Here is a 25,007-nt window from a genome sequence, read left to right on the forward strand (position 1 = left end):
TCTTTTGTCAGGTCCCTGTTAGAAGTTTGCACCCATTCCTTTAAAAAAAACCCTCAGATACAACATGGGTGTTTTGCTGACAATATTTCAATTATCTGGGGGCCTTGGGTCGAGTGATGCCAAAACAGAAAACTGAACCCTGTTGCTCAGGAAACCACCCTCCAGCCCCATCTACCCTCCCAGGCTGTCACCTTATGGTGTTTGTCTGCTAAATGATTATTTTTAACAATAACTGCTCTTAAGAGCTGGGTGTACAGAACAGACAAGAAGTCAGCTCGGGTTGAGGGGAAGCAGGAACAGACCCCTCTCCCTGCAGGACGGTGGAGGAGGAACCTTCAGCACCTGGGTTTGCAGGATGCTGGATCTCTGAGAGCATCTCTCACAGCTCAAGTATGGCCAGACCTTCCTCTGCCACAGCCTGTTCAGGAGAAGGCAGCACCCACCCTAGAGACCGACAAGCCCTGTGTGGGGTTCAGCTGGAGCTGAACTTTCCTCCCTTGGTGAGAGTCAGGGCCAGCGGTGAGGAGGAGAGAAGCAGCAGACATGAGGGGCACTGTGGCAACTCCATGCCACGCTAACTCTCGTCTGATGTGCTCCGGCCAAAACCACGCTTCTCGGAGGGCATTTCCTTTCACACGTCCAGAAGTCATCAACGTCTAGTCTCCCCACAAGACAGATCCTTCCCCAGGAGGCAGACGCTTGGCTGTAACACGTGGTAATGAGGGACGCGCCTTCGTGCCCATTCTGTAGTGTTTCCTGTTACCTATTTTACCTTAAGCTAAAAATGGTTTCCATTTACACTCTGTAGTGACACAGGAAAACACACGAGATTCAGTGTGATCCCACACCCGTCACTGCTAACCTCAAGTTCTTTATTTGTTCATTTTGCTTCTAGAGTTTGTACTCTATCCCGGGGTTCCAGGCCTGTGGATTCAACCAACCATTGTTTAAGAATACTTTAAGGTGTTTGTACTAAGCATTCAGACTTTATTATTCATTAAACAATATCGTTTAACAACTACTCGCATGGTATATCCATGGTATAGGTGTTACGAGCAACCCTGACATGACTGAAAGTCTGCAGGAGGATGTGCGTATGTCATATGCAAACACGATGCCGTTTTATACCAGGGACCTGAGCACCCACAGACCTTGGTATCCATAGGCAGTCCTGCAGCCCACCCCCGTGGGCACTGTGGAATGGCTATAATAGAAAATACAGAGGTTTTAAACAGTCATGTACTAAATCTAATCTTTTGTTAAGAAATTACTGTGTATCACGTGTATTATTTGGAAGTCCTTCCTGGCCCAGAGACCTGACATGTTCTTATCATCTTTTCATCCACTGATCTAACTAGTCATTCCAGTAAGTTTATTGAACACAAATCAATTTTACAATTACATTCTTACAGGAATCACACTCATAATGTAAGCTGCTTTGGTTTTTAAAGTGAAATAACCAATAGTTTTGAAAACTAGCTATATCATAGAATAACAGGATAAAGCAGCCCCAGGACATGCAAAAACATGGAGTTTCAAAGCCAACCAGTATCAAACACATTACAAACCCCTAAATATGGAAATGTTTTACACCACGACAGATATTCCAGAAAAAAACAAGATGTTCAAAAAAGCCTTATGCAGAAAACCACTTTCCCCCTTCATTTTTCACACAGTTTCCAGAAACTTGTGTTTGGCAATAACCATGAACTAGAAGTAGCGTCCGCTGCAACTACTGCTACTGCAACACCAAATATTAGAGCAAAAAAAAAAAAAAAAAAAAAAAAGGACACAGCATATTTCCTATTGATGAGAATAGGTAGAGTGTTATAAGAATGAGTGTGTTCTAAAGTCAACAACGTTCAAATTCTAGGTCTCCTGCAGACACTAGATGGTAACCGCCAAAGCTTATGCACTTGGCAACGTTCAAGGAGACCAAGTTCAGAGCCGTCACAATGCAGCACCATCCTCAAGTGATTATCTCAGGAGGGTTTGAGGGCAAGTGCCCCCATCACAGTAGGAAAGCTGCCCATCCCAGCACTTCCTGAGATCACAGACCTTACCTTCGCCATCCCACGTCTTCAATAGTTCCTTTACACTGGGAACCAGTGAGCAAAACCTAAAACACTTCCTCAAATCTCAAGATAGTCTTGAGAGCTCTTCTCCTTGCCCCTTCTCTTACTGAGAAAGCCTATTTTCCAAGCAATCTGTAGTGCTTACCAGAGTTAATACCACCAAACCATACACTTAAAAATGGTTCGAGTGCTATGTAATTTTACCACAATCAAAAGACTGAGAAAAGTCATCTATAATTACTGTCTCCAATATCTTGCATCCTGTAAGGTATATTTGCTTTTTGAAATCCTCAGAGCAATCATGAAAGACTAATACCCTGTCGTCTCTGAAACACAAGCAAAGTCAAGGGTTTTGATTATAGGAAAGTAGCTGGAAAGCAAAGCATCCATTAGACACAGCAGCCGTGGTAGGACAAACACATGGTAGGAAGGTGGTGGTCATGCTACACGTAGATGGGAAAGGTGTGGGGGGCCACAACACCCGAGGTTTGGGAGGCACCTGGGCAGGAGCTGAGAATGTACCAAACACGTTCGATCACGCAACATTCACGGATCCCGAGTCCAGCCACGGCCACTGACATCCACTGTGCCCAGGGTGTCCTCTGCCACAGAGATACACACCCTGTCGAGGATAGTGCACAGATTAAATGTCAAAGCACAGACATGCTCAGGTCCAGCTTCTCTGATGGAAGCAAAAACACATTTCCCAGACTCCAGCAGCATGACTCTCCACCTGACTCTACCCCCGTCCCATTTATTCTCGAACCCGTCTCTCCTGGACCCCACAGCATGACTATCCACCTGACTGCACCCCGTCCCGTGCATCTCCGCACATGTAACTCGGCCCTCCCTCACTCCCTCGTTGGGTCAGGCACCAACAGTCCACTGTGTGCCTGGTGCACTGAACCTTGTCAGGGGCCTCTGGGCCGCGTGCCAGGACACGCACCTGGGAACTCCCAGTGCACACGTTGGTCTCCTGCAGGACGCTTGGCTCTTCTATCTGCGGGAGCAGGCACCCACCCGTACAACCGACTACACTCTCAGAAAAGTCACAGAAGGCCTCTCACTAACCCAGCAGCACCCTGAGGCCACATCCCACTCGCCTGCTGGCTCCTAAGCCTTCCGCCCTGTGACGGCTCGCTCCTTCGGTTCCCTGCCTCGATTCCACTGGTTCCTCTACTCATGGGCCTCTTTCCTGTCATCTGGCAGGGTTCTACCAGGACCCTCTGGCTCTCACGACACCCCAGCTCCACAGACCCACCCACTGCGTGGAGCACATGCATCCAGCCCAACCTTGCTGATATGCTCCAGCTGGCCCTGGACTCGAACCACGCTGCCGTAGCTTTCCATCAGTGTGGCATCTGCGAGTTACCTCCTGGGTAATGCCAGGTGATGGTAACATCAACCAGGAGGCACTACTGAGAAGCAGAACGCATGGTGCGGTGACCCGAACGTCACATCCCTCAACAGACGCTCCGTGTCTTCTCTCTTGGCAGAGCTTCGCTGTAGGAAGGAGGCTGTTCCTCCAGTGCTGCTACTTCCAACACCAGGGAAAGCAAGCTTCAGAAATGAACGATGTCAGAGGCAGGACCCACCAGCAGGGCTGCCAGCGGCCAGACGACCACAGACCCAGCATTCCCCAGCCACACACAACTGACAGCCCAGGCTCTAGAAATGCACGGTTTCAACCTTAGGAGTAAAAACCCTCCCAAGCCAACTATTATTTTCAACAATGGGATGGGGGAGTAGGGGGGGGCGGGGTTCTAACCCTGCCCCCCTTGATAGAAAAGAACTGGGATCTGATGATCTGTGCTAAGTCAGCACTTTGCTTCCGCCACATGCAATCATCCTCAGCAACAGGAAAAGTCAGAAGCGTTGAGTGATGACACCGATAGCAACACATGCGGTTCTGACAGCTCCGGTAACTGGCTGCAGATACAACCCGACAGCGGTGAGATCCACGGACATCACCAGTCTTCCCAAGGATCGTGTTCCTGAATCTTCCGCATTCGGAATAACCGTCTCCTTTGCCAGGACTGAGCCATGCTTCCCTCTCGCCTGTCCTCTGCTTTCACCAGCTTCGTGCACGTTTCCGAGCAAGTGTCTGTGCAGGTGCTATCACTTATTTCCACAGCAAGAATGTACACAGACACCACAGAAATGGGCAACCCTGTTAGGAGCTGTGCAGGGACATCTAACTCATCAATGTGCCAAATTCCTGTTGCCATGGAAATTAAACTAACGTTGCTATGACCGCATCTCTTACTGCACCACTAAAGACCATCCCGGTAAGAGGAATGTGCCTCTGCATAGCATTCAGCTCATGTTTACAAGACCGTTTTCCCTGAATATGCTTGTTATGTGAGATAGAAATCAGTGAGATGAGCTGTAACGTCTAGTATAGGATCGTTGTGTCTCCTAGGCTCAAACACACCCTTTAATGAAGTTTAACTCTCTGGGGACGTGAGTTACGTAGTAACATGTTTTGGATACTGTCTCTTTCACATTCTAAATATCAACACCAAAGAAGTTCTTGAGTTCCTTTTTAAATTGAAATGCAATTTACAAACCATAAAAGCCCCAATATTAAAGGATACAATTCAGTGTTTTTAGTGTATTCTCAAAGCTGCACAACAACCAACCACTAGTATGTAGTTCCGGGACTTTTTCACCACCGGCCAAAGAAATCTTGAACCCATTAAGAGTCAGCACCTGCTCCTTCCTTCCTCTAGCCCCTGGCAATCGTCAGCTGTCTTCCGTTTCTCTGGATTTGCCCATTCTAGACACCTGTTGTGAGGAGAATCATACACAGTGTGTGACCTTTGGCATGATCTTTGGTGCTGGCATCTTTCACGTCCAAGGTGAGTGGAATCTCACAGTGCACAACCTTTGGCACCGGCATCTTTCACGTCCAAGGCTCGTTCGGGTTGGAGCACATGTTCTTTTGTTCCTTTTTACGGCTGAGTGATATTCCATTGTGTACATATTTTCTTCATCCATTCATCTGTTGACACCTGGGTTGTTTCTACTATTACGAATAGTGCTGCTATGAAGATTCTTGCATAAGATTTTTTTTGTAAAAGTGTTTTCAATTTTCTTGGGCATAAGCCTAGGAGTGAAATTGCTGGGTCGTGCAGTGATTTTATGCTTAACTTTTCTGAGGAACTGCCAGACTTTTCCAAAGCAACTGTACCATTTCACTTCCCCTCCCACTAAAGATTTCAGTTTTCCCAAATTCACCATGTCACTGTCCAATAGTGGGGTTTTATCCATCTTGGTGGTTGTGAAGTGGTATCTCACGGTGGTTTTGATTTCCATTTCTAAGATGATGAATTCTGTTAAACATCTCATGTGCTTTTTAAGGCATTTATTTCTTTGGAGAATGTATTCAAATCCTTTGTCCATTTTTAAATTGGATTTTAAGAGTTTTTAAATATATTCTTGATATCAGGCCCTTATTGGGATAATGTATCCTGTTCTGTGGGTTGTCTTTTTACTTTAATAGTATCCTCTGAAATGAACATTTTTAATTTTGATACCGTCTTTTTCCCATCAGTTGCTTGTTATGCTTTAGATGTCTCATCTAAGGAAACATTGCCTAATCCAACGTAACAGTTTCACCAGGATTCGCCCCCTAAAGATGTCATAGGCTGAATTGCCCCTCATGCCCCAGATTCCCATGTTAAAGTCACAACCCCAGAAACTCAAAATATCACTGTATTTAGATACAAGGCCTTTATCTTGGCAATTTAGGTCCCACAAGATCTTAAAAGTAGGCCCGGATCCCTCACAATTGGCTCCTTACGTTGGATCCATTTTGAGCTTTATGTGTAGGGTGAGGAAGGGTCCCAGGCCATCCTTTTCCATGTGGATACCCCAGTTGTCCCAGCACCATTGAGTTGTGAAAGGAAAAAAGTAAAGCAACCCTTACGTCCTTTCTCCATCAACAGAAGACACACTGAAGAATCGTGGACAATTTTGTTGGTTTAAGCCAGTGGTTTTCAAACTTTTGGGTCTCAGGAACCCTTTGCACTTTATTGAAGATCACAAAAAGCCTTCTCATGAGGCCAGGAGTGGTGGCTCATGCCTGTAATTCCAGCACTTTGGGAGGCAGAGGTAGGTGGATCACTTGAGGTCAGGAGTTCGAGACTGGCCTGGCCATGGTGAAACCCCGTCTCTACTAAAATACAAAAAGTAGCCGGGCATGGTGGCAGACACCTGTAGTCCCAGCTACCTAGGGAGGCTGAGGCAGAAGAATCGCTTGAACTCAGGAGGCAGAGGTTGAAGTGAGCTGAGGTCACACACCACTGCACTCCAGCCTGGGTGGCAGAGCAAGACTCCGTCACAAAAAGAAACAATTTAGTTCATTTTACAATGATAAAGTCATTACATCTTAACAGTTTTAAAGAAGAAACCATTTTCCAAAATAAGCAGCAGCGTGGCAATAGTTTGTGCTGCTGTGAAAACCCCTAACATCTCTGCACCTCAGACAGCAGGGTTCTCATGCCTGCATCTGCGTTCAGTGCACTGCAGAGCCGTGGCTGAAGTTTATGAAGAAAGTCTGACCCCATGCTGATATACAATTAGAATTCTCTGCTGCCAAATGTAACAAGCAGCACTTCCGTACAGGCTGTCTGCAATGCGGAGTCTGTGCTCTGGTCAATGGGCTTTTCTGCCCCAATTCCTTCTAAGTCGACTGGCCCGTCCTGCACTTTAATGGCTTTTACCAGCACACGATTTTGTAATCACATTGGTTAGAAAACACTGGTTCAGAGTTATGAGCAGCTTCCACATTTATGTGTCCCCCCCCCCAAAAAAAAAACCCACATCAATATCACCATTGATCACATGAGAAAATGGTGGACACAAGATTTTTATACTTTAATATTCACTGGAAAGCTCAAATGTCTATCACTGGGAATAATGTAAGGTGCTTTCCTTGAGATGAAAGAGTCGTTTTGTTCATTTTTCAGGCCACACCTGCAAATATCTCCATCTGAAGTGGCATTGTTTGTAAGTCTTTCTTTACATAAAGAAAGCTGTCAGTGGAAGAAGTGGTTCTGCAGGTTCATAGCTCAGAGGCACCAGGGCTCTCCCTAGATTAACCATAAAATCCTCAGAAGATGCACCTGTGCACCATTCCTGTTTCTCACTCAGAACATTCCAGAAGGAACCCTGAATCCCGGTGCTGCAGCGGGACTGAAGTTTGCTCTCGCCCACACAATCAACCCAGGGAGCTCCCCCAGTCGCCACCCCAAGGCCAAAGCCTTGGTCCTCTCTCTGGTCTAGGAGGGCTCCTGCAGCTCCAGCCTAACAGGGAAAAGCAGGCACCCACATGTCAGAAAGCACTCCCAAGGCCCGGCGAGCACTTCTGCTTATGTGCCAGCCAAGTGTGTTTGACAAGGCTACACCCAGCTGTACAGCAGGCAGCGAGGTACCCAGCAAATACTCAGGGCTCATGTTACTGAGGAAGGAAGGTAGACAGCGAGGTACCCAGCAAGTGCTCAGGGCTCACGTTACAGAGGGGAAGTCAGGCAGATAGTGAGGTACCCAGCAGGGTTCACGTTACCGAGCAGAAAAGGAACGTGGAGACAAGGGGGCTGGAACAGTCTGTCGTAAGCTTTAGCATTTACAAGGCTAGCTGAAGATTATCCGATTTGACCTTCGCAACAACTAACAAGATAAGCAGAGGCATGACTGTTTTCACTACTTCATAAAAAGAGATCCAGAGAACTAGTGATGACCACGTGCTCTTCCCACAGGCTCCCAGAAATCCTCAAATCATGTCTCAGTTGTATACATGTGATAGTATCTCAGTCACTTCCCCTCTCTGCAGGGGGATTTTAATGCCGCCCTGCTGTTCCTTCACACCCCTGCCCTCTCCTGCATTTCAGTCATGCCCACCATCCATAGGGAGTCCGCCCCACCTCACCTCACCCCACCCCCGCTGCTGCTGATGGCTTGGGTCACCCTTATCTTTCATTTCCACCTGCAGGGACCTGTTCTTCCTTCAAACGCAGCTCAAATTCACTCATTGTGTGAAGCCTTTTCCAGCCATCACAACTGTCATGTGTAAAATCAGTCTGTGGAATGCTTCATTTAGGAGGTGCTTATGTTGCCTAATTGGTTGTGAGCAGGACCAAATTCTGAGCAAACCAGGTGGTCCCCTCTCCCCATCTCTGCTCCAGTGCACTTAAAACAAGGATTCCTGGAAGCACCTTTTTAGTCCAATTCATGCATGAGTCTGCCCCACACCCTGCAGAAAAGCCCTGGCGGTCAGGGCTCAGGGCCTCCAGGTGGGTAAGGAGAGCTTAGTGCCCTCTCTGGAGTTGTCACCCAGAGACCCACGGCTGGAAGGGGAAAAACCTTGCATCCTGTGAAACATCCCCGAGACCCACTCAGGAGCAGAAAATGGGGAAGAAGCCTCAAACAGACCCTCGGGAGGGCAGTCAGCAGGAGCCACGGAGGCCACCAGGAGGGAGGGAGGGAGGCAGGCAGGGAGGCCAGAGTGATGTGGCTAGAGGTGACGTGGTGGGGGGATGACACGGCGTGGTTGGGGGAGGAGATGTGGCCAGAGGCAACGTGGCCAGGGAATGAGATACGGCTGGAAGTGACAAGAGGGGTCTCCAGGCCTCAGACTGTGCCTGATTTATGGATGACATTTTGATTAAGATGTTATATCTAACTTTAAAGTAGCAATTTAGAACCATTGTGTACATTTAAAGCACGGTACAAATATAGCACATTTCCCAAACCGAAGAACAGTGTATTGAAGGAAAAAATAGCAGCTCACCAATAAAAAAAGTGAGTAAAGATAAAATTCATTTAAGATCAGAAATAAAGAGATCCTACAGCTCTTCTAGTCCAATCCCCACCCTAACGTGAATGGGGGGAAAGGGAAGTAGATTCTAGTCAGTCAGAATTAAAGGCAAAACCGATCCACTTTACTTTCTACTTGACAGAAAATAAGCAGCTCATCAAGGAATCCCTAAGAACAGTAGCTTTAGGAGTCCCCAAAATGCAAAATTCACCTTCAAATTAAATCTACTGGCCGGGCGCGGTGGCTCAAGCCTGTAATCCCAGCACTTTGGGAGGCCGAGACAGGAGGATCACGAGGTCAAGAGATCGAGACCATCCTGGCTAACATGGTGAAACCCCGTCTCTATTAAGAAATACAAAAAACTAGCCGGGCGAGGCGGCGGGCGCCTGTAGTCCCAGCTACTCGGGAGGCTGAGGCTGGAGAATGGCGTGAACCCGGGAGGCAGAGCTTGCAGTGAGCTGAGATCCGGCCACTGCACTCCAGCCTGGGTGACAGAGCGAGACTCCGTCTCAAAAAAAAAAAAAAAAAAACAAATTAAATCAACTGCTAAGTGTGTATAAAGTTATTGTTTTCATTATTCCCTTCCTCATTCCCAGGGGCTTTATTTAGACCTTGTTTCCCCCTAATTGCCTCCAACACACCCAGGAAATTTAAACCCCACAAGTAAACTGTGTCTCGATTAACACACAGCGTCCTTTAGGAGCAGACAGTCCGTTGCTCTAAGACGTTCTTGTCACCTAAGCACTGAGTACAGCCTGAGAATGCACAACACACACACACACGAACTCCGACAGACAACAGGTGAGATGTGGCACATGAGGAGGAAGACGAGACAAATGAGCTTCACCGACTTCACCGACACCCCGGATCCATGAAGAAGTGACACATGCAGACTGCTCGGGTGCCAGTGACTCCTCAAAAACAGCCAAGGGCAGCATTTGGAGAAGCAGCACCACAGGCCAGGAGGGTCTGGGGTCTTCAGAGGGGAGGGGCGCCCCCGACCAGGTGTTGGGGGCTTCAGAAGGGGAGGGGGGCCCCAACCAGGTGCTTCGGACTTCAGAAGGGAGGGGTGCCCCGATCAGGTGCTGGGGCTTCAGAGTGGAGGGTGCCCCGACCAGGTGCTGGGGGCTTCAGACGGTAAGGCAAATATATCCAATTCATCCTGTCACTAAAAACGAAATTATCTGCCATCTCCATCACAGATGATGCAGTGAGGTTTCCATCACCGGGGTGGTTTTTTGTTTTTTTTTTTTGACAGGAGTTTCTGCTCTGTCACCCAAGGTGGAGTGCAGTGGTGCGATCTGGGCTCACTGCAACCTCTGCCTCCCGGGTACAAGTGATTATCCTGCCTCAGCCTCCCAAGTAGCTGGGATTACAGGTGCCTGTGTCACCATGCCCGGCTAATTTTCATATTTTCAGTACAGACGGGGTTTCACCATGTTGTCCAGGCTGGTTTCGAACTCCTGACCTCAGGTGATCCACCTGCCTCATCCTCTCAAAGTGCTGGAATTACAGGCGTAAGCCACGACGGCCTGTGATTACTAGTGTAATTTCTCTCTCTCACACCCACTCCCCCCCCCCTTTTTTTTTTTTAAATCAGCATTATGGCTATATTTTTTCCAAGAGAACCCATTACCCATTTGAAGTACAAATAAGACACCATGTTTAAAAACCAAAAATTCCAATTTACATAGAAATCTCCAAATACCCAGTCTATTTGAGCCTTGAGAATAAGATCAAGCTGTTGGCTGAATACAACTTCCCTTTCCATCTGTCTGCCTGTTAGACACAAGGACAAAGCCATGAGCTAGGGACATAAAGGCAGCAACCACCAAGGCAGCCGAGACTCCAAATAAAAGCTCGAAGGACAACACAAAGGTACCACACCCTGCACGCCCTCCTCTCCTTCCGTTTCAGAACTTCCAGAGGATGAAACAGGGACCTCCTCAGACATCCCACGGTGCAGGCGGCCAGAGGGGAAGGCGGCGGCAGCCTGAATGAGGCCACCGGGAAATCACATTCCACAAACAGAAATTCTCCATGTGCTTTACATCCTCTGTCTCTGAAGAACTATGCCAGTCTAACAGTCGCTAGAAAACCTTATTCAAGTGTCACTTCACATTTCAAGCAAAAAAAAAAAATGTGGTAGGGCATGAGGGAAAAACATAGCCATGTGTTCTGGGGTATTAAAAATAAGTTTTCTTCTGTTATAAACGTATAATTATACATTCTCAGATTTCTGTATAATTGATATGCTTCCTAATTAGCAGACATAGTAATAAAAAGTGAATTCCCGAGTGTAAGATCGGAGGACCCATTCACATGGCTTCAGGTTCTGCTACTGTGTTTCAACTTAAGAAAATGGTTCTGTGTATTGGTAACAAGGCGTGAGTGTCTGTGTGGCTGTAATCAGGGTTCGTGTTGGCTCCCTAGCAGAGGATGTTACACTATTACATTATCTTCTACAGAAAATCCTGAAAAAATGAAGGCTGGATATACACACCCTCCCAAAATAATCCAAATGTCCATCGATATGACAAACAGATGAATTACGGTTTCCATCATGGAATATTCCTCAGCAGTGAAAACAAACTATAGCCACAGGTTCCAACTAGGATAAAGAAAACCTTTTAAACACGCTTAAACTGACGAGGCGGAATTCCTCGATTACAGGCATTGGCTCCGAAAGGGTACAGTTCTGAATCCTGTGATGTAGAATTAGTTAGCAACCCTGTTTAGGGACACATCTAGAAAAAAGCAAAATAATGACGACACAATTTTACATTCTTTGTAAATTATGACTACCATGAAAATTCTAAAAATGTGAAAATCTTCCCAACTCTTCCTTTGACAAGCTTCAAAATAAATACCCTAGCATTGCTTGCCACACCCACAGGTGTGCCAAAATAATTGAAAATATACCCAAGTTAATAGAATCAAAACTTGAAGATGTATGAGTGGTCCCTGCCTCGCTATCTCTACATCGTGTAGAAATTTAAGAGCAGGTAGTGGCACTGCAATACAAGGCTCAAACCAACTGGGTATTTGGAAACTTCTGTGCAAAATGACCTTTTTTGGTTTTTAAACATCGTGTTATTTGTACTTCAAACAGGTAACTGTTTGGTTCCCTTGGAAAAAATACAGCCATAAACCTGGTTTAAAAAAAAAAAAAAAGGGAGTGGGTATGAGAGACAGTAGCTTAGAAATTTTACCAGTGATGGCAGGGAGCAGTGGCTCATGCCTGTAATCCCAGCACTTTGAGAGGCAGGACCCACAGGGCCTTTGAAGGCACCGGTCTCCTCTGTTGCCTTCCTGCCAGACTGACACCAGGACATTCACTGGGTTTCCATCCCTGTCTCATTCAACATCCCCCCCAAGGGTAGCCTTCATCCTCATCTGGGGCTCAACTCTGCCCTATTTCCTAAATCTCTGCCTTCAGAGCTTGAAAACACCCACGCCCAGGGTAACCCTAGGTCCACGTTTACCCCCAGAGAGTCCCGATTTTATCTGTTTCCCCAGCATCACCTTAGTGATAATTTATCCTGTAAATTTTGAAATGCCTTCACACCTCACCCCCACTGTCTCCCAGCAGACCCCCCTCAGATGCACCTGCCCCAGACCCCACACCCATGTCTCTGCATGCTGCCCTGCTCTGCCCATGTGGGGACCACTTCTCTTTCTTGAGGAATCAGCTGGCGATCATCTCCCGTGTGGAGGACTTCCCTGACTTCCAACCCTCTCCAGCAAAGGCAGAAGCCATCCTCGGTACTTCCTCAATACTCAGGCCAAATATTAAGATGACGCAGATGCTAGCTGTGCCTGGGATGCCATGGGCAGGGTCCCCAGATGCTCTGCACATGGCCCGGGGCACAGCCTGAACACAGCAAGTGCTACAGAAATAAAATCGACGTGCGCTGACCTCTGATAGGGCCTCCTTCACCATCTACATCTGTCTCCCCTCTGGACAGTAAAATCCACAAGACAGGGAGGGCTTGTCTCACTCATCTTCAAACTCCCAGGGTCACCCTGGCAGGTAAAGGGGACTCAAATGTCTTCTGAAGGAAGCCGCTGGTTAGCTGCCAAGTTAAAGGGCCTCTGAAAATCAGAGCTCTGCATAGGAGTCCAGCACACTTTATGATGAATGACTCCAACCACGGCAGAACTCGCCGTGGAACCAGTGCTGACCAATTCAGGGTTTGTTCACTGTTTCTCAGTTCATTAGCATAACTCACTCTAACAGAGCAGCCACGCACAGATCCTCAGACGTCTACACAGAGTGGGATGATGGCGCCAAGTCACGTGAACGTCCCATTGCAGACTGGGAGACACCGGTCAGACGCGGATCCAGGGAGAGTGCAGACCTTGCATTAAATTGGCTCGGTGTAAACAGCATTCCCTGCCAGGTCCTTTCCTATCTGCACAGCTTCTACAAATTCAACTCTCACACCTGACACCTAAGAATACTGCATACCCCCATGTGAACCCCCCACTTACCTCCCAAAATGACCCGGCATGGCCGAGTACAAACCATTTCAACATAAAGGAACTGGAGGGCATGTGGGGCTTTCCTGAGTCCCTGCTGCCTCCTGACTGGAGGGTCCAATGCTTCAGACCCCTAGTGAAGGGAGGGTCTCTTCGGGCCCCTCAGCGTCAAGAAAACGCATGTTCACTTTCTCAAGACCACACACAACAGAGTCACAAAGCAGGGCGGAACCTCGACTCTCTGGGTTCAGGTCACGTCGAGTTTACGAGCTGCTGCTGTGAACACTGCAGGAAATGATGAGCCTGATTCCGGGTTTGACCTCGAGCTGATCAGCATTAACTAATTTCACTTTCCAGGACTAACTTCAAAGGCCTGTAAAGCCAGAGAAGGGAGAGGAGATGGAACATGCCCTCACCCCAGACCTGCTGCAAGCACACACTTCTCAGATGTGTCCCAAGGTGCACAGCATGTCCGGTGCCTGTTCATGTCCACTGACCTGCAGGTCTTCTATGTGGCGTCAGCCTCCTGGGCACTGGGACAAGAGGCATAATGACAAGTCCCCTCTGCAGCAAAGGTGAGGTCCAGGGACCCAACACAATAGAACTGACCTTTTTCTGACAGTCTTAAAACAGAAGGAAAATACTGTAGAGCCAACGTCCCCTCATGCAGGTTTATTTACCTGTGACTCACAGGCCATGACAGACAACTTCAGGTTCTTACTGATTCCTATTTTCCCCATCCAGAAAACCTTTCTTTTTAATATCGTATGAACTTGCCATTCTGTAGGCCAAAAACAGCAAATATTAGCAGTTTCCTATGGTTCAAACGAATAAAACATGATCACGACCTTTTGTGAAACCATGAAGAAAAGGTGGATATCTCAATATGTGTTTCCAGACAGGCTTTGTTCCTGAAGCACTAACTCTGTTCACTCAGGATTTTAGACCCTGAAGAATAAACATCAGTATCCCACCAAGAAAACCAAAAGAATGAAATAATTTTGCATCCACCTTGGAGCCTTTTTAGGACAAGGCAGGACACAAACTTTTAAAAAGCTGCAGTTGTCCCTCTGTATACACGGGGACATGGATTCCAGAACACCCCCCGAGTTTACCCAAATCTACATATCCACAGGACCCACGGCCACCCTATGGAACCGCATGTAGGAAACGTTGGCCCTCCACAAAGCCAGGTTTTTTCAGTAAGGGTTTGGTTGGAAAAAAAAAATTAACATAAGTGATCCTTCAAAGCTCAAAACCCATGCCGTTCAGGGTCAGCTGCATTTACTACTTGTGTCATATCTGAGGCCTGAAAGCCATCATTCTCGATACCTTAACGTGACAGTTAACAAACTAACTGTTCTGATTAGAAAGAGGAAAAAGCTTATTTTCAAGCTGACAATCAGAGTGGACGCTGCTACGGTGAACGGAGAACAGACCTAAGCAAGCACCAAGGCTGGGGTGACTGCCTGTGCTCAGACCCACCAGGACGTGTTCCTCCATCTCCCTCTGCTGAAAGGGATAACCCCTTCTCCCCCACGACTAAAGGGCCTTTATTTGAATATTCACACGAGAAGTGCTATGAAAAGCTGAAACGTCACAGATAACATTTTTTAAAATAAACATTAACTTAAGCATTTAACAAGCCCATTATGATTAAAAAAAAAAAAAGGTATTAAGTTGCTGGGTGTGATGGCTCATGGCGTAATCCCAGCACTTTGGGTGGCTGAAGTGGATACATCACTTGAGGTCAAGAGTTTGAGACCAGCCTGGCCAACATGGTGAAACCTCGTCTCTAACAAAAATACAAAAATTAGCCAGGCATGGTGGCAGATGCCTATAACCCCAGCTACTTGGGAGGCTGAGGGAGGAGAATCACTTGAATCTGGGAGGGAGAGGTTGCAATGAGCCGATATCGTGCCATTGCATTTCAGCCTGGGCGTTCAAGTGTGGAACTCCATCTCAAAAAGAAAAAAAAGTATAAAGTTTTCCTTCCAATGAACCTATCATTCAGCCACTGAGGTAACCTATAGGTACTTATTCAGCCATGAGATACACCACGGGAGACATAGGCAAACAGGACACAGTTCCTCCCTGAAAGAAGGCTGCACCCCAACAGAAGGCAGGCACACACTCCCAATGGAATTGGCGTAGGGAACAGATGCTGCTGCAGGTGGAACTGGCTGCACAGAGCACCCGCTCAAGTGTCTGAGAAATAAGGAGCTGTTGGTGGCATCACCTACCGCACCTGAGCTGGGGTGCTGGGGAGCCTGTCATCACCACCACCACCCGGGGCAAAGACCCCCAGAACCACACAACGAGCTTACAAACTCACCGAGGAGATGACTGAGCAATGTGAGTGGAGTGATGCGAACATGCAGACATCAGGGCCACGCGTGGCATTTGTTTTGTGCATTGACTTGAGCATGCCCCAGGTGCCCAGATGGCTGGTTCTGCATTATTTCTGTGTGAGATGCATGTTTGCCTCTGGACTGAGTGGAGACCCATCCTCACCAGTGTGGGGGGCACCACCCTATCCACCCAGGGCTTGAATAAAACAGCAAGTGGGGAAGACTGGGCTCACTCCACCTGTCTGGCTGATGGGCCAGGGACATCTGTCTTCTGCCGCCTGTGCTCCTGGGTCTCAGCTCCTCAGACCCAGGTGGGATCTGCACCCTCCGCTTTTCAAGTCTTCAAGCCACGCCCTCCCAGGACTCTAGCTTGCAGGCTGTGGGTCCTGGGGCTTCTTGGACTCCGTAGCCCCTGCAGCAAACATCCCCCTGGAGACACACGCACACCCAGCTGGCTGTCTCTCTGGAGAGCCCTGATTAAAAGTTGCCCCTAGAAGTGGTCTTCAGAGTTTCTTTCTAGCCCTAAGATCCCAGCGCCCCTCCTAGAATTCTAGGCGGAAAGGTGAACGGAAACCAATGGACAGAGGTGTGTGCCGAGGAGACGCCAGGCAGCGGCGCTTGGCATGAGGGCACTAACGCTCTAAGCAAAGACTCAAGGTTGCTTGCCACAAAAATGAGAACGGTAAAGATTTCTTCAAACAGAAATGAGTTTGTTTCATGATTTGCTCTTAATACATAAGAAATCATAAAAGTAGGCCTATTAACAATTACATAAGTCTTTAGAGGCCCTTGAACTACTTCTGTGCCTTTGTGTTTTTATACAAAATAAGCCTGAGGCTAAAGAGAATAACGTCACCGGCCGCAGCTGGGGCCACGCGAGGACACAGCTTATACCCATGAGGTTCCTGGGTGCCCCGAGTCCTTCCCTTGCTATTTATGGAAATATGGGAGAAAGCAGGTCTGAGCATGGACCTGGCCATGCCCCCAGGGGCTAAGGAAAGCACCCATCTGTCCAGCCTTCCCTCTACCCCGCGGCTCCCTCCTACCCGGACTCTTGGGCTGACGCGGCTCATGCACTCAGCAGCGCCATCATTAAACGTTTAGCTTCACATCATGAGGGCCTCCTCTGGCCTCCTCTGACCACCCCTGGACCTGCAGTCAGCACTAGTCTGGAGGACACGCATGGACACGGCTGATGGATCACGGCCTTCAGCGAGGAAGGTGCCAGGCAAGGAGTCGGAGACACTGGGGATGGAGCTGCACTCACCCAGGGAGGCGAAGGCCGGCAGCGGCCACCACCGAAGACCTCCCTTCCCGCCCTGAGGGCAGCTCACCCAGGGAGGCTAAGGCCAGCACCGGCCACCACTGAGGGTCTCGAGGGCCCTTCCCACACCGAAGGCGGCTGCGATCACATTTCCCATCACACCAAGAGACCCCTGTATTGAGCACAAAGCTTTTCAACCTTCGAATCAATAAGGAATCATAACATGGACATTCCCTCAATCCAAATGACCAGCCCACGAAACAGACAAGCAATCCTCATACACATTTCCTGTGGGAAAGTCAGTCCATCCCTGGGGCATCACCCCAGGGGTGGGCGAACATCATAGGGAGAAGCCCCAGCCTGGCTCCTCCCCCTACAGCTCCTTTTCCCTCTGCCTCCCGGCCCTCCCCACCCCCTCCTAGCTTCAGAGGCTCCTTCCTCAAATTCTTTCCCCTTGATGAAGTCATTCATCCCCAAAACACAAAGCAAAGGCATGAGGGCTTAAGAGAAAATCCACACCGTGGCTCCTGTTTTAGATTCTCATAAGTTTGAGAATAGCCAAGCAAGAATCTTTGGCATATGAATGTGGTCTGAAGGCATCTGAGCACAATGCCTGGCACTGGCCCGGAGTGGATCATGGGTGTCTTGGACATCTGCATAACTCTACACCAATTATTTTGAAACATCACTAGCAGAATAGAACCATGTGAAGAGCTACTTCTCTGTTAAAAGTAGGAAAAGACTCCAAGCTGCCCTCAAGGAACATCCTTCCCACCAGGAGTTTCTGCATCCAGCCTTTCAGGCACAGGCGCAGCCCCCGGGCCCGACTCCCTCATTCCTGCGTCATAAAGCAGCAAAGACCGTGGGGAATAAAGCAAGTGAAGGAGTCAGTCCCGCACAAAATGGGCTCCAGAAGCCACAGCCCCTCTCCCAGTGTGGGAGCCAAGTCCAGAGACCTGGAAACCCCAGCGTTCCCAGGGAGGAGGGCAGAACAATGCCATTTCCCCCTAGTTTACGGAGACAGCACCGCACGTCCTCTGGCCTTAATGGAAGAGATACTTCGCGTAAAAGATTTGAATGAATCTACCACACACAGAAAATGGGCTAAGGGCTAAGATACCCATTTAAATGCCTGCAAAAACACATTAAAGGAACACACAGATAAGCGAGGTTCTTCTCTTATCCAAGAAATATTCAGAAACAAATCCAGCAAGTAATCTCTTTGCAATCAAAAGACCAATTCAGAGGTGCAGATTAAAAATCAAGACACAACTGAACCCTTAATACACCAAGAACCAAGTTCCACGGAAGTGTAATCACGTCACCACCTCCCAACTGAAGGAGGCAGCACTGGCCACTGACCAGCTGTTCAGTCATAGGTCAGTGAACGAAAGGCAACGCTGCCCAGGACAACGACAAGATGTTAACCTGAAAAGGGCAAAATCGCAGAGGCTGGAGGGACCTTCCAGGTAACCCGGCCGCCTCAGTGGACAGAGGACCCCCGTGGGGCCACAGAGCCCAGAGCTCCAGTGTGTTCGGGGCAAGCACTCAACTGCAACCCTGATGATGTCCGAACGCCTCCTGCCCTTCTGCGTCTCTGCCCCATTAACTGGGAATCCGTGAATGCTAAGGAAATGTAATGCATTTCACAATACATTTAGATTTCTAGCAAATTAAAGATAAACAGTGAGAAACTTTGAGAATTAACCAAAATACAGTTCACTGAATGCCCAAACTCAAAGCTAGTCTCCAAGAGGTGATAAGCTGTGTGTGGTGATTAATGCCTGCAAATCCCAGCAGTTGGAGAGGCTGAGGCAGGAGAATCACTTGAGCCTGGAAGATTGGGGTTGCAGTGAGCTGTCATTGCACTGCTGCACCCAGCCTGGGAAACACAGTGAGACTGTCAAAAAAAAAAAAAAATTAAAGAAGTCCAAATGAATTTGCCCATACCCTTTAAATTTTCATTTGGGTGCATGAGGTGATCTAGTTCCTTTTCCCTTGCAATACATGAATAATCTAACAAATAATTAAATATAATCTAACAATTACACGGGAAAATTTAATTATTTTCCCATTTCATTATTCCATATTTCAGAGAAAAAGTTAAAATTATTCCCTCTTTCAGGGAAAAAGCTAAAAATCATTTTAAACCTTTCTTCCACAAAACAATGCTCAGTCATCTCTATCTGCTTTATAATGTGGAATTCAACTTCACATGTCTACAATACAGTTTTTGTTAAACAGCATTTATGTAGACAGGCAAGAGAAACACTTGGTCTATGTAGAAGCAGCAGAAGACACGTTTTAACAGAAAAGGGAGAAGATACCACCGTGTGGATCATCTGGAAATTCTGTCTTCATCTTGCCCACACAACACACAGAAAACAGCCAAGCACGTGCCTAGTGTCCAACAGGAGCACAGAAAGGACAGAGATCCCTCCAGTTGTTTAGTGACCAGCCCCACTTGTCACCGCCACATAACAAAATCCGCACGGCAACTTCAGCACGTTTCATTCACGATTCCATGGAAATCAGGCTGAAGAACTGGGAGATGTTTTGCCCACCTTTAAAATCCAAGTGTGGGACTAATAAACATATTATGGGTTCACTTAACTTTTCCATATTTTTACTTGGAGAAACCTATAAAGTTCTTGTCAGTTACGTGCTTAAGTTTTTCAATAATATTTAAATGCAAAGGTCAGGCAAGACTTGAAAGGAGGTACACACATACGGGCTGGCGTGGTAGCTCACACCTGTAATCCCAGCACTTTGGGAGGCCGAGGCGGGCGGATCACGAGGTCAGGAGATTGAGACCATCCTAGCTAACACGGTGAAACCCTATCTTTACTAAAAATATAAAAAATTAGCCAGGTGTGGTGGCGGGCGCCTGTAGTCCCAGCTACTCGGGAGGCTGGGGCAGGGAATGGTGTGAACCCGGGAGGCGGAGCTTGCAGTAAGCTGAGATCACACCACCGCACTCCAGCCTGGGGGACAGAGGGAGACCGTCTCAAAAAAAAAAAAAAAAAAAAAAAAAAGAGGTACACACATACATACCACGTTCTTCCCTCAAAGAAAAGGGCCCTTTTTTAGGATTCCAGATGGAAATGTGGTTGTCTCCCTGCTTTTGAGAGGATGGGCTGTTTGAAGCATGAACAGACTTTTCCTCCATGCACCCAGGATGCACCATGGGGGACAGTGCTGCCGCCGCCTCCCCAGTCTCTGCTCAGTGTGGGGCAAGGGGAGCTCATCTGTCTCCCGTGTACACTGTCAACAGGCCAGGCGCTCAGGAGGGGGCTTCCAGGACTCGCTGAAGGCATTAGTTAGCAGGGCAGGCAGTGCCTCGTGCTGGTGGGCATCCAGCAGTGAGGGGGTCTTGCACTTTACTCCCCGGGCCCAGCCCCAGAGGGGAAAGAGGCACCTGTATCATAACTAATGTGTATTTATAGACACACAGAGACTCTGCAGTGCAAGGCGCAGAACTAGAAAGAATCATGGAAATAAGAGGGAAGACATTTCGTTACGACTGGCACAGCCACCTCAAGCCTCAGCACTTCCTGCCGGAGCCCTCACTGACCAGACTCCTCCGGGGTCACTGCCACTGCCTTGCCCAGCTCACGACAGGGCAGATGGTGACAGAGCCTCAGAACAACCTCCCACTCCCCTTCCTCACCAGCCCAGGGGATGAGCTGCTCATGAGTGTCCCAAAGCCTGAATGCGGGAATACAGAGGTGACTGAGCAGAAAGGGGAACAGCCACAATGGCCACGGTTGTGCGGATATTGCTGGGCACCCCAGCAGCGCTTTCCACCTTAAAGAGGACTGCCACGGGTGTGCGGATGCTCCCGCGTGACCCAGCAGTCCTTTCCACCTTAAAGGGGAATGGCCACGGGTGTGCGGATATTCCCGGGTGCCCCAGAGCCCTTTTCACCTTAAGGAGATTTTCACAGTCTCATTTCAGTCTCCCAACTATTCAGTGAGGTTGGAGGAGTACCACTGTGGACCAACACTGATTGGCACCAAGTAAGGGCAATTTTATAACCAAGTCTCGATTGTAAGAGAATCAGGTCTTTGGCAATCTGGTCAAAGCTCTTTCTGTAACAAAGTTGGATAATTAAGTTGCACTTTGGTTTTCCAAATCTTGCTACAGAAACCACATCTTCCTAGGTGTGGCTCCGTGGTGTCACGTGCACACATCAGTAGCCAGGCTTGCCAAGACTCACGGCATGTTACACGTTCACCTGAGAAGGCTGCTCAATCGTTGAGGGCTCTGGCATGCTCTGAAATGAATTTGCCACTTCAGCCTACACTCTACTTCCTTGTTTGGTTAAAGAAAACCAAAAGGCAAAATTTGTTTTGGCCAATCGCCTGCTGCACCTAACTGCAGAGGTTTTAATTATAGTACTTTCATTGCATCCTAGAAAGCAAAGTCATATAGATCAACTCATTATTACCACTCCAAAGGTTTAGTAAATCTCCAGATAATCAGGCCAACATTTTAACAAGCTACATTAAGGTTTATAATACTCAAAATTTAAAACTACATCCATGCTTCAAAAACCACCATTCCCATTTTAGATGGACAAATGCATATGAGAAAGAAAGAAACGTGCTGAGTGCATTTTGTTTGCTAATCTTATGGAGAAACTGCCACTTTAAAAACGGCTCTAGTTCCTGGCTCCAGATGGGTGTGGTGGGTTGCCTCACTCATTTTCAATTCCACCTGAAGCTGGGAAACTAGAAATTCATTCCCAGACTCCAGGGCACAAGAATTCCCACTTCTGGAAACAGCCTGGAATGCAAACTTTTAGCAGAGAATTCTTTCCTGCCCACCCTAACCGTCCTCTGTGGAAGGCAACAAAGACAAGTCCACCTACCGTGGTGCAACTGCACCACGAAGAACCATTTCAAGGTGGGAGGTGCCCACTGCTCCAACGGCAGGCCTGCCGGCATCTCAGAGCAGGCAGAACTGCTCCCTCCTTCACAGGGAAGGGGAAACAAGGCCAGGAGGAACGGCTGGGGAAGCAATCGATGGGGTGGCTATATGTACCGGTGCCTGTAGTTCACAGCTGAGCCTGGTGTCATGAGCACGAGCGTGCTGACATGCACACCGGGCCCAAGTTTAAGATCAAATATAAGGAGCTTTCCAACTATAGTATTTAACTAGATCTTTCTACAAAAATAGCCTCTTGATTACAGTTTTTATCCAAAAAGTTTTGTGTAATTAAAGAAATTAATTTTCCCCTAAAAGACATTTCTCTATCTCTTGCCCCATATAAATGAAATGGGTATATTAAAGAAAAAAGACAAATGTTTGACTTAGGGGGTTTGCCTATGACTTGGATAAGCATGATATTCTTCTGACCAACCAGGGAGCAGCTGGACCAGACTGGAGGGAAGGAAAAACAAATTTCCCCTCTGACCTCAGTTGGGCACCAGAGTCTTCCCTGTCAGAATGTGGGTGTGGTGCTTCCCACACACCAGCCTCTGACGAAACTCAGCCCAAGGGTGTGGGAAAAGGCCATCTACTTCTGAAAAATCTATAAAGTGCAGACACATCAAAAGCTTCAGAAGACTGTAAAGCGCCAAGGAGACCACTGCACCCTTGGAGTTTACAGAAAATGGTCAGCATCACACGTGCCTGAGGTCCTGGGTCAGCTCCCAGCTGCCGCGATGCCGTGAGCGCAGCCCTGGCTTCCCCTCTGATGCAGAGGGCTGGTCACACCGCTGGCAGCACTCAGAGATCAGAACATTCTAGATGAAATCAACGTGTTCCTTTTAAAATGGGGAACTGGGCAGCACAACTGAAGCTCTACGACTATCTCAACTACTGGGCTTCGGGGTAGCATTAGGAAATCATGAGAATCCAAATCTCAATTTCATGCAGATTCCAGATTCACTGTAGGTTCCAGAATTTCCTGAAACATTCTTCAGATTTACTCAAGATTTCCTTGCCAAAGCTAATAAAGTTTACATTCCTTATGGAAAAGCCACCATAAGCACCACCACAAATAAGATCAACTGGGGCCCGCCCTTCGCACCAAACATATAAACTGTTACTCACACAAGACTGTGCTGGAGGCAGCTCTCAGCTGAAGCCGAATCCGTGAGACTTCATTATCCCCATTTTGGATCGAGTGTGAAGACTGTCACAGCAAACCAGGGCCCCAGTGTGAAGCAGAGAACAGACCCTCTGACACCTGTCTGAACATTTCATTCCCACCTCTGTCTTGGATATTGAACACCCTCAGAGCTACTGAGTCACCCACATTTGCAGGTCATTTATCCTGCCACCAGGATAACACAATTATGCGATAAAAATGCCTTCTCAGGGCTTTGTCATACTCAACAAGGAAGCTCAGAAGGCTAGGTAAGCCCAAGAAAGGGGGAAGCAGCCTCCAGACAGACAAAAACCAAGGAAAACCGTGCAGAGACTTTCTCAAGAGAGCAGAAACAGAGCCCGCTGTAGCCTTTCAGGCCCTGCTGGCCGCAGTCCTACATTAGGTGGCAGCATTTCCACAGATGCATCCTGCTGGACCCATTTGAAAGGTCCCACTTGTGAGACACTCCCACTTCCAGCTCCTGCAAGACCCGCTGCAGCCGCATCCACCCCGGGCCGACTGTGCATGTCTTCCTGGCGAGACCCCTCAGAGCCTGCGCACTGTCTGACTGGGGAGCACCAAGGATCTAGAAACGCACAAACCTGTTTTCGTGCTGCTTCCTGGGTTCCAAGTTGTCTTCAGAACGAGTCCTGCCTAAACCCCAGGCTGGGGAGCCAGCCACGGCCCAGCAGCACACAGCTCATGCGCTCCACCCACCCCACAGTGGACCACCGAGGCCCCAGCACGCTCTGTCCGCGGGGCAAGACTCCAGCCATAGCCACAGTTCAGGATTGGCCACCCGCCCCGCTGCCTTAATTACCTGCTGTGATCTGATTGGTTGGGAAGGTGATCTCACAGCCCCGCTGCCATAATTACCTGCTGTGATCTGAATTCTCATTGGTTGGGAAGGGGATCTCACTGCTCAAGTACTCCCTGCTGCCTCCTTGCAAACAAAAAAATATCCAAAACCCCTCTTAAAGGACGTTTACTATAACCTCGAAACAAGACCCATCCCGAGACCAGGGAAGATACATAGGCATATCTGACATCTGGTGGGCGTCAGTGACCGACACCAAGGCTTCTGTGTGGCGTGTGAAGCCGGAGGCCTGTCACGGTGACTCAGGATGGGGTCTGAATAGGGGTCTTCCAAGCAACTAGGCAACAAGGAAGCACACCCCAAAACCCACCTCCCCGCACTCATGTACCTGCCAGAAATGCTGCGTGGCCATCCACACCAGTTGTGAACCAAGACCGATCTGTGTCCTGTGGCCCTCACAACGTCCGTACATGCCTGGGTCCAGCACAGGCCTGCACGGCACCCTGCTCACCTCCAGTGGGGCTCTCTCCTGCCAAGGGGGATGGCCCTGAAGTCCGTTGAGATTTCCAAAGCTCTACAAAGTCGTCCTTCCTCCTGCTTGTTCAGAAGGCCTAAAGCCCTGAAACACCAGTGAGAAATGACCTAGCCTCTTAAGGCAGCTCAAACACCTAAACACAGCAACGCTGGACCGCTCTGCCCTCGAGAGCAGCTGATAACCCACTGGGCTGAGCAGAAGGCACAGACGTCACATCCAGAAGCCAGTGGCGCTCACGTTTGCATTCCAGGAGCCGCCATGTGAGCCCCTCTAAGGCTTCCAAGTCCCACTTGATTGTTTTCATCGTATCTCTGTAACGTCAGACTTTATACCTAATGGTATCTATAAGATTGTCTCTACTTTTATGAGCACATATGCTCCCTGACTTACCATGGGATGAAACTGTTCCAATAAACCCAGCGTAGCTGAAAATATCCTAAATAGAAAGTGCATTTGATATAATAGTTTCAACTTACAAGGAGTTCATCCAGAGGCAGCCCATCTCGGGCCAAACAATGCACTGAGTGTGCCTAGTTCGCACCATCACGAGGTTGAAAAAAAACACA

General features: G+C 48.3%; 1 protein-coding gene across 3 annotated transcripts in view; it reads right to left on the minus strand.

Moving 5' to 3' along the window:
• Window positions 1–25,007, minus strand: part of LOC144341506 (ATP-dependent 6-phosphofructokinase, platelet type-like) — an 81,717-nt gene that overhangs the window by 39,870 nt on the left and 16,840 nt on the right. The window contains exon 1 of one of the 3 annotated variants that reach the window (XM_078005070.1): window positions 24,918–24,969. The exons of 1 other annotated variant lie outside the window; for it this stretch is intronic. Coding sequence is in view for 1 of the 2 variants with exons in the window: in XM_078005068.1 (XP_077861194.1) it covers window positions 3,369–3,477 (109 nt within the window). In the remaining variant the exon portion in view is untranslated. Of the gene's footprint in view, window positions 1–3,368; window positions 4,272–24,917; window positions 24,970–25,007 lie in introns of those variants that run through there. One more of the 3 variants, XM_078005068.1, reaches the window with a different exon arrangement.

Source organism: Macaca mulatta, chromosome 6 (genome assembly GCF_049350105.2).
Source record: "Macaca mulatta isolate MMU2019108-1 chromosome 6, T2T-MMU8v2.0, whole genome shotgun sequence".
NCBI classification, from domain to species: domain Eukaryota; kingdom Metazoa; phylum Chordata; class Mammalia; order Primates; family Cercopithecidae; genus Macaca; species Macaca mulatta.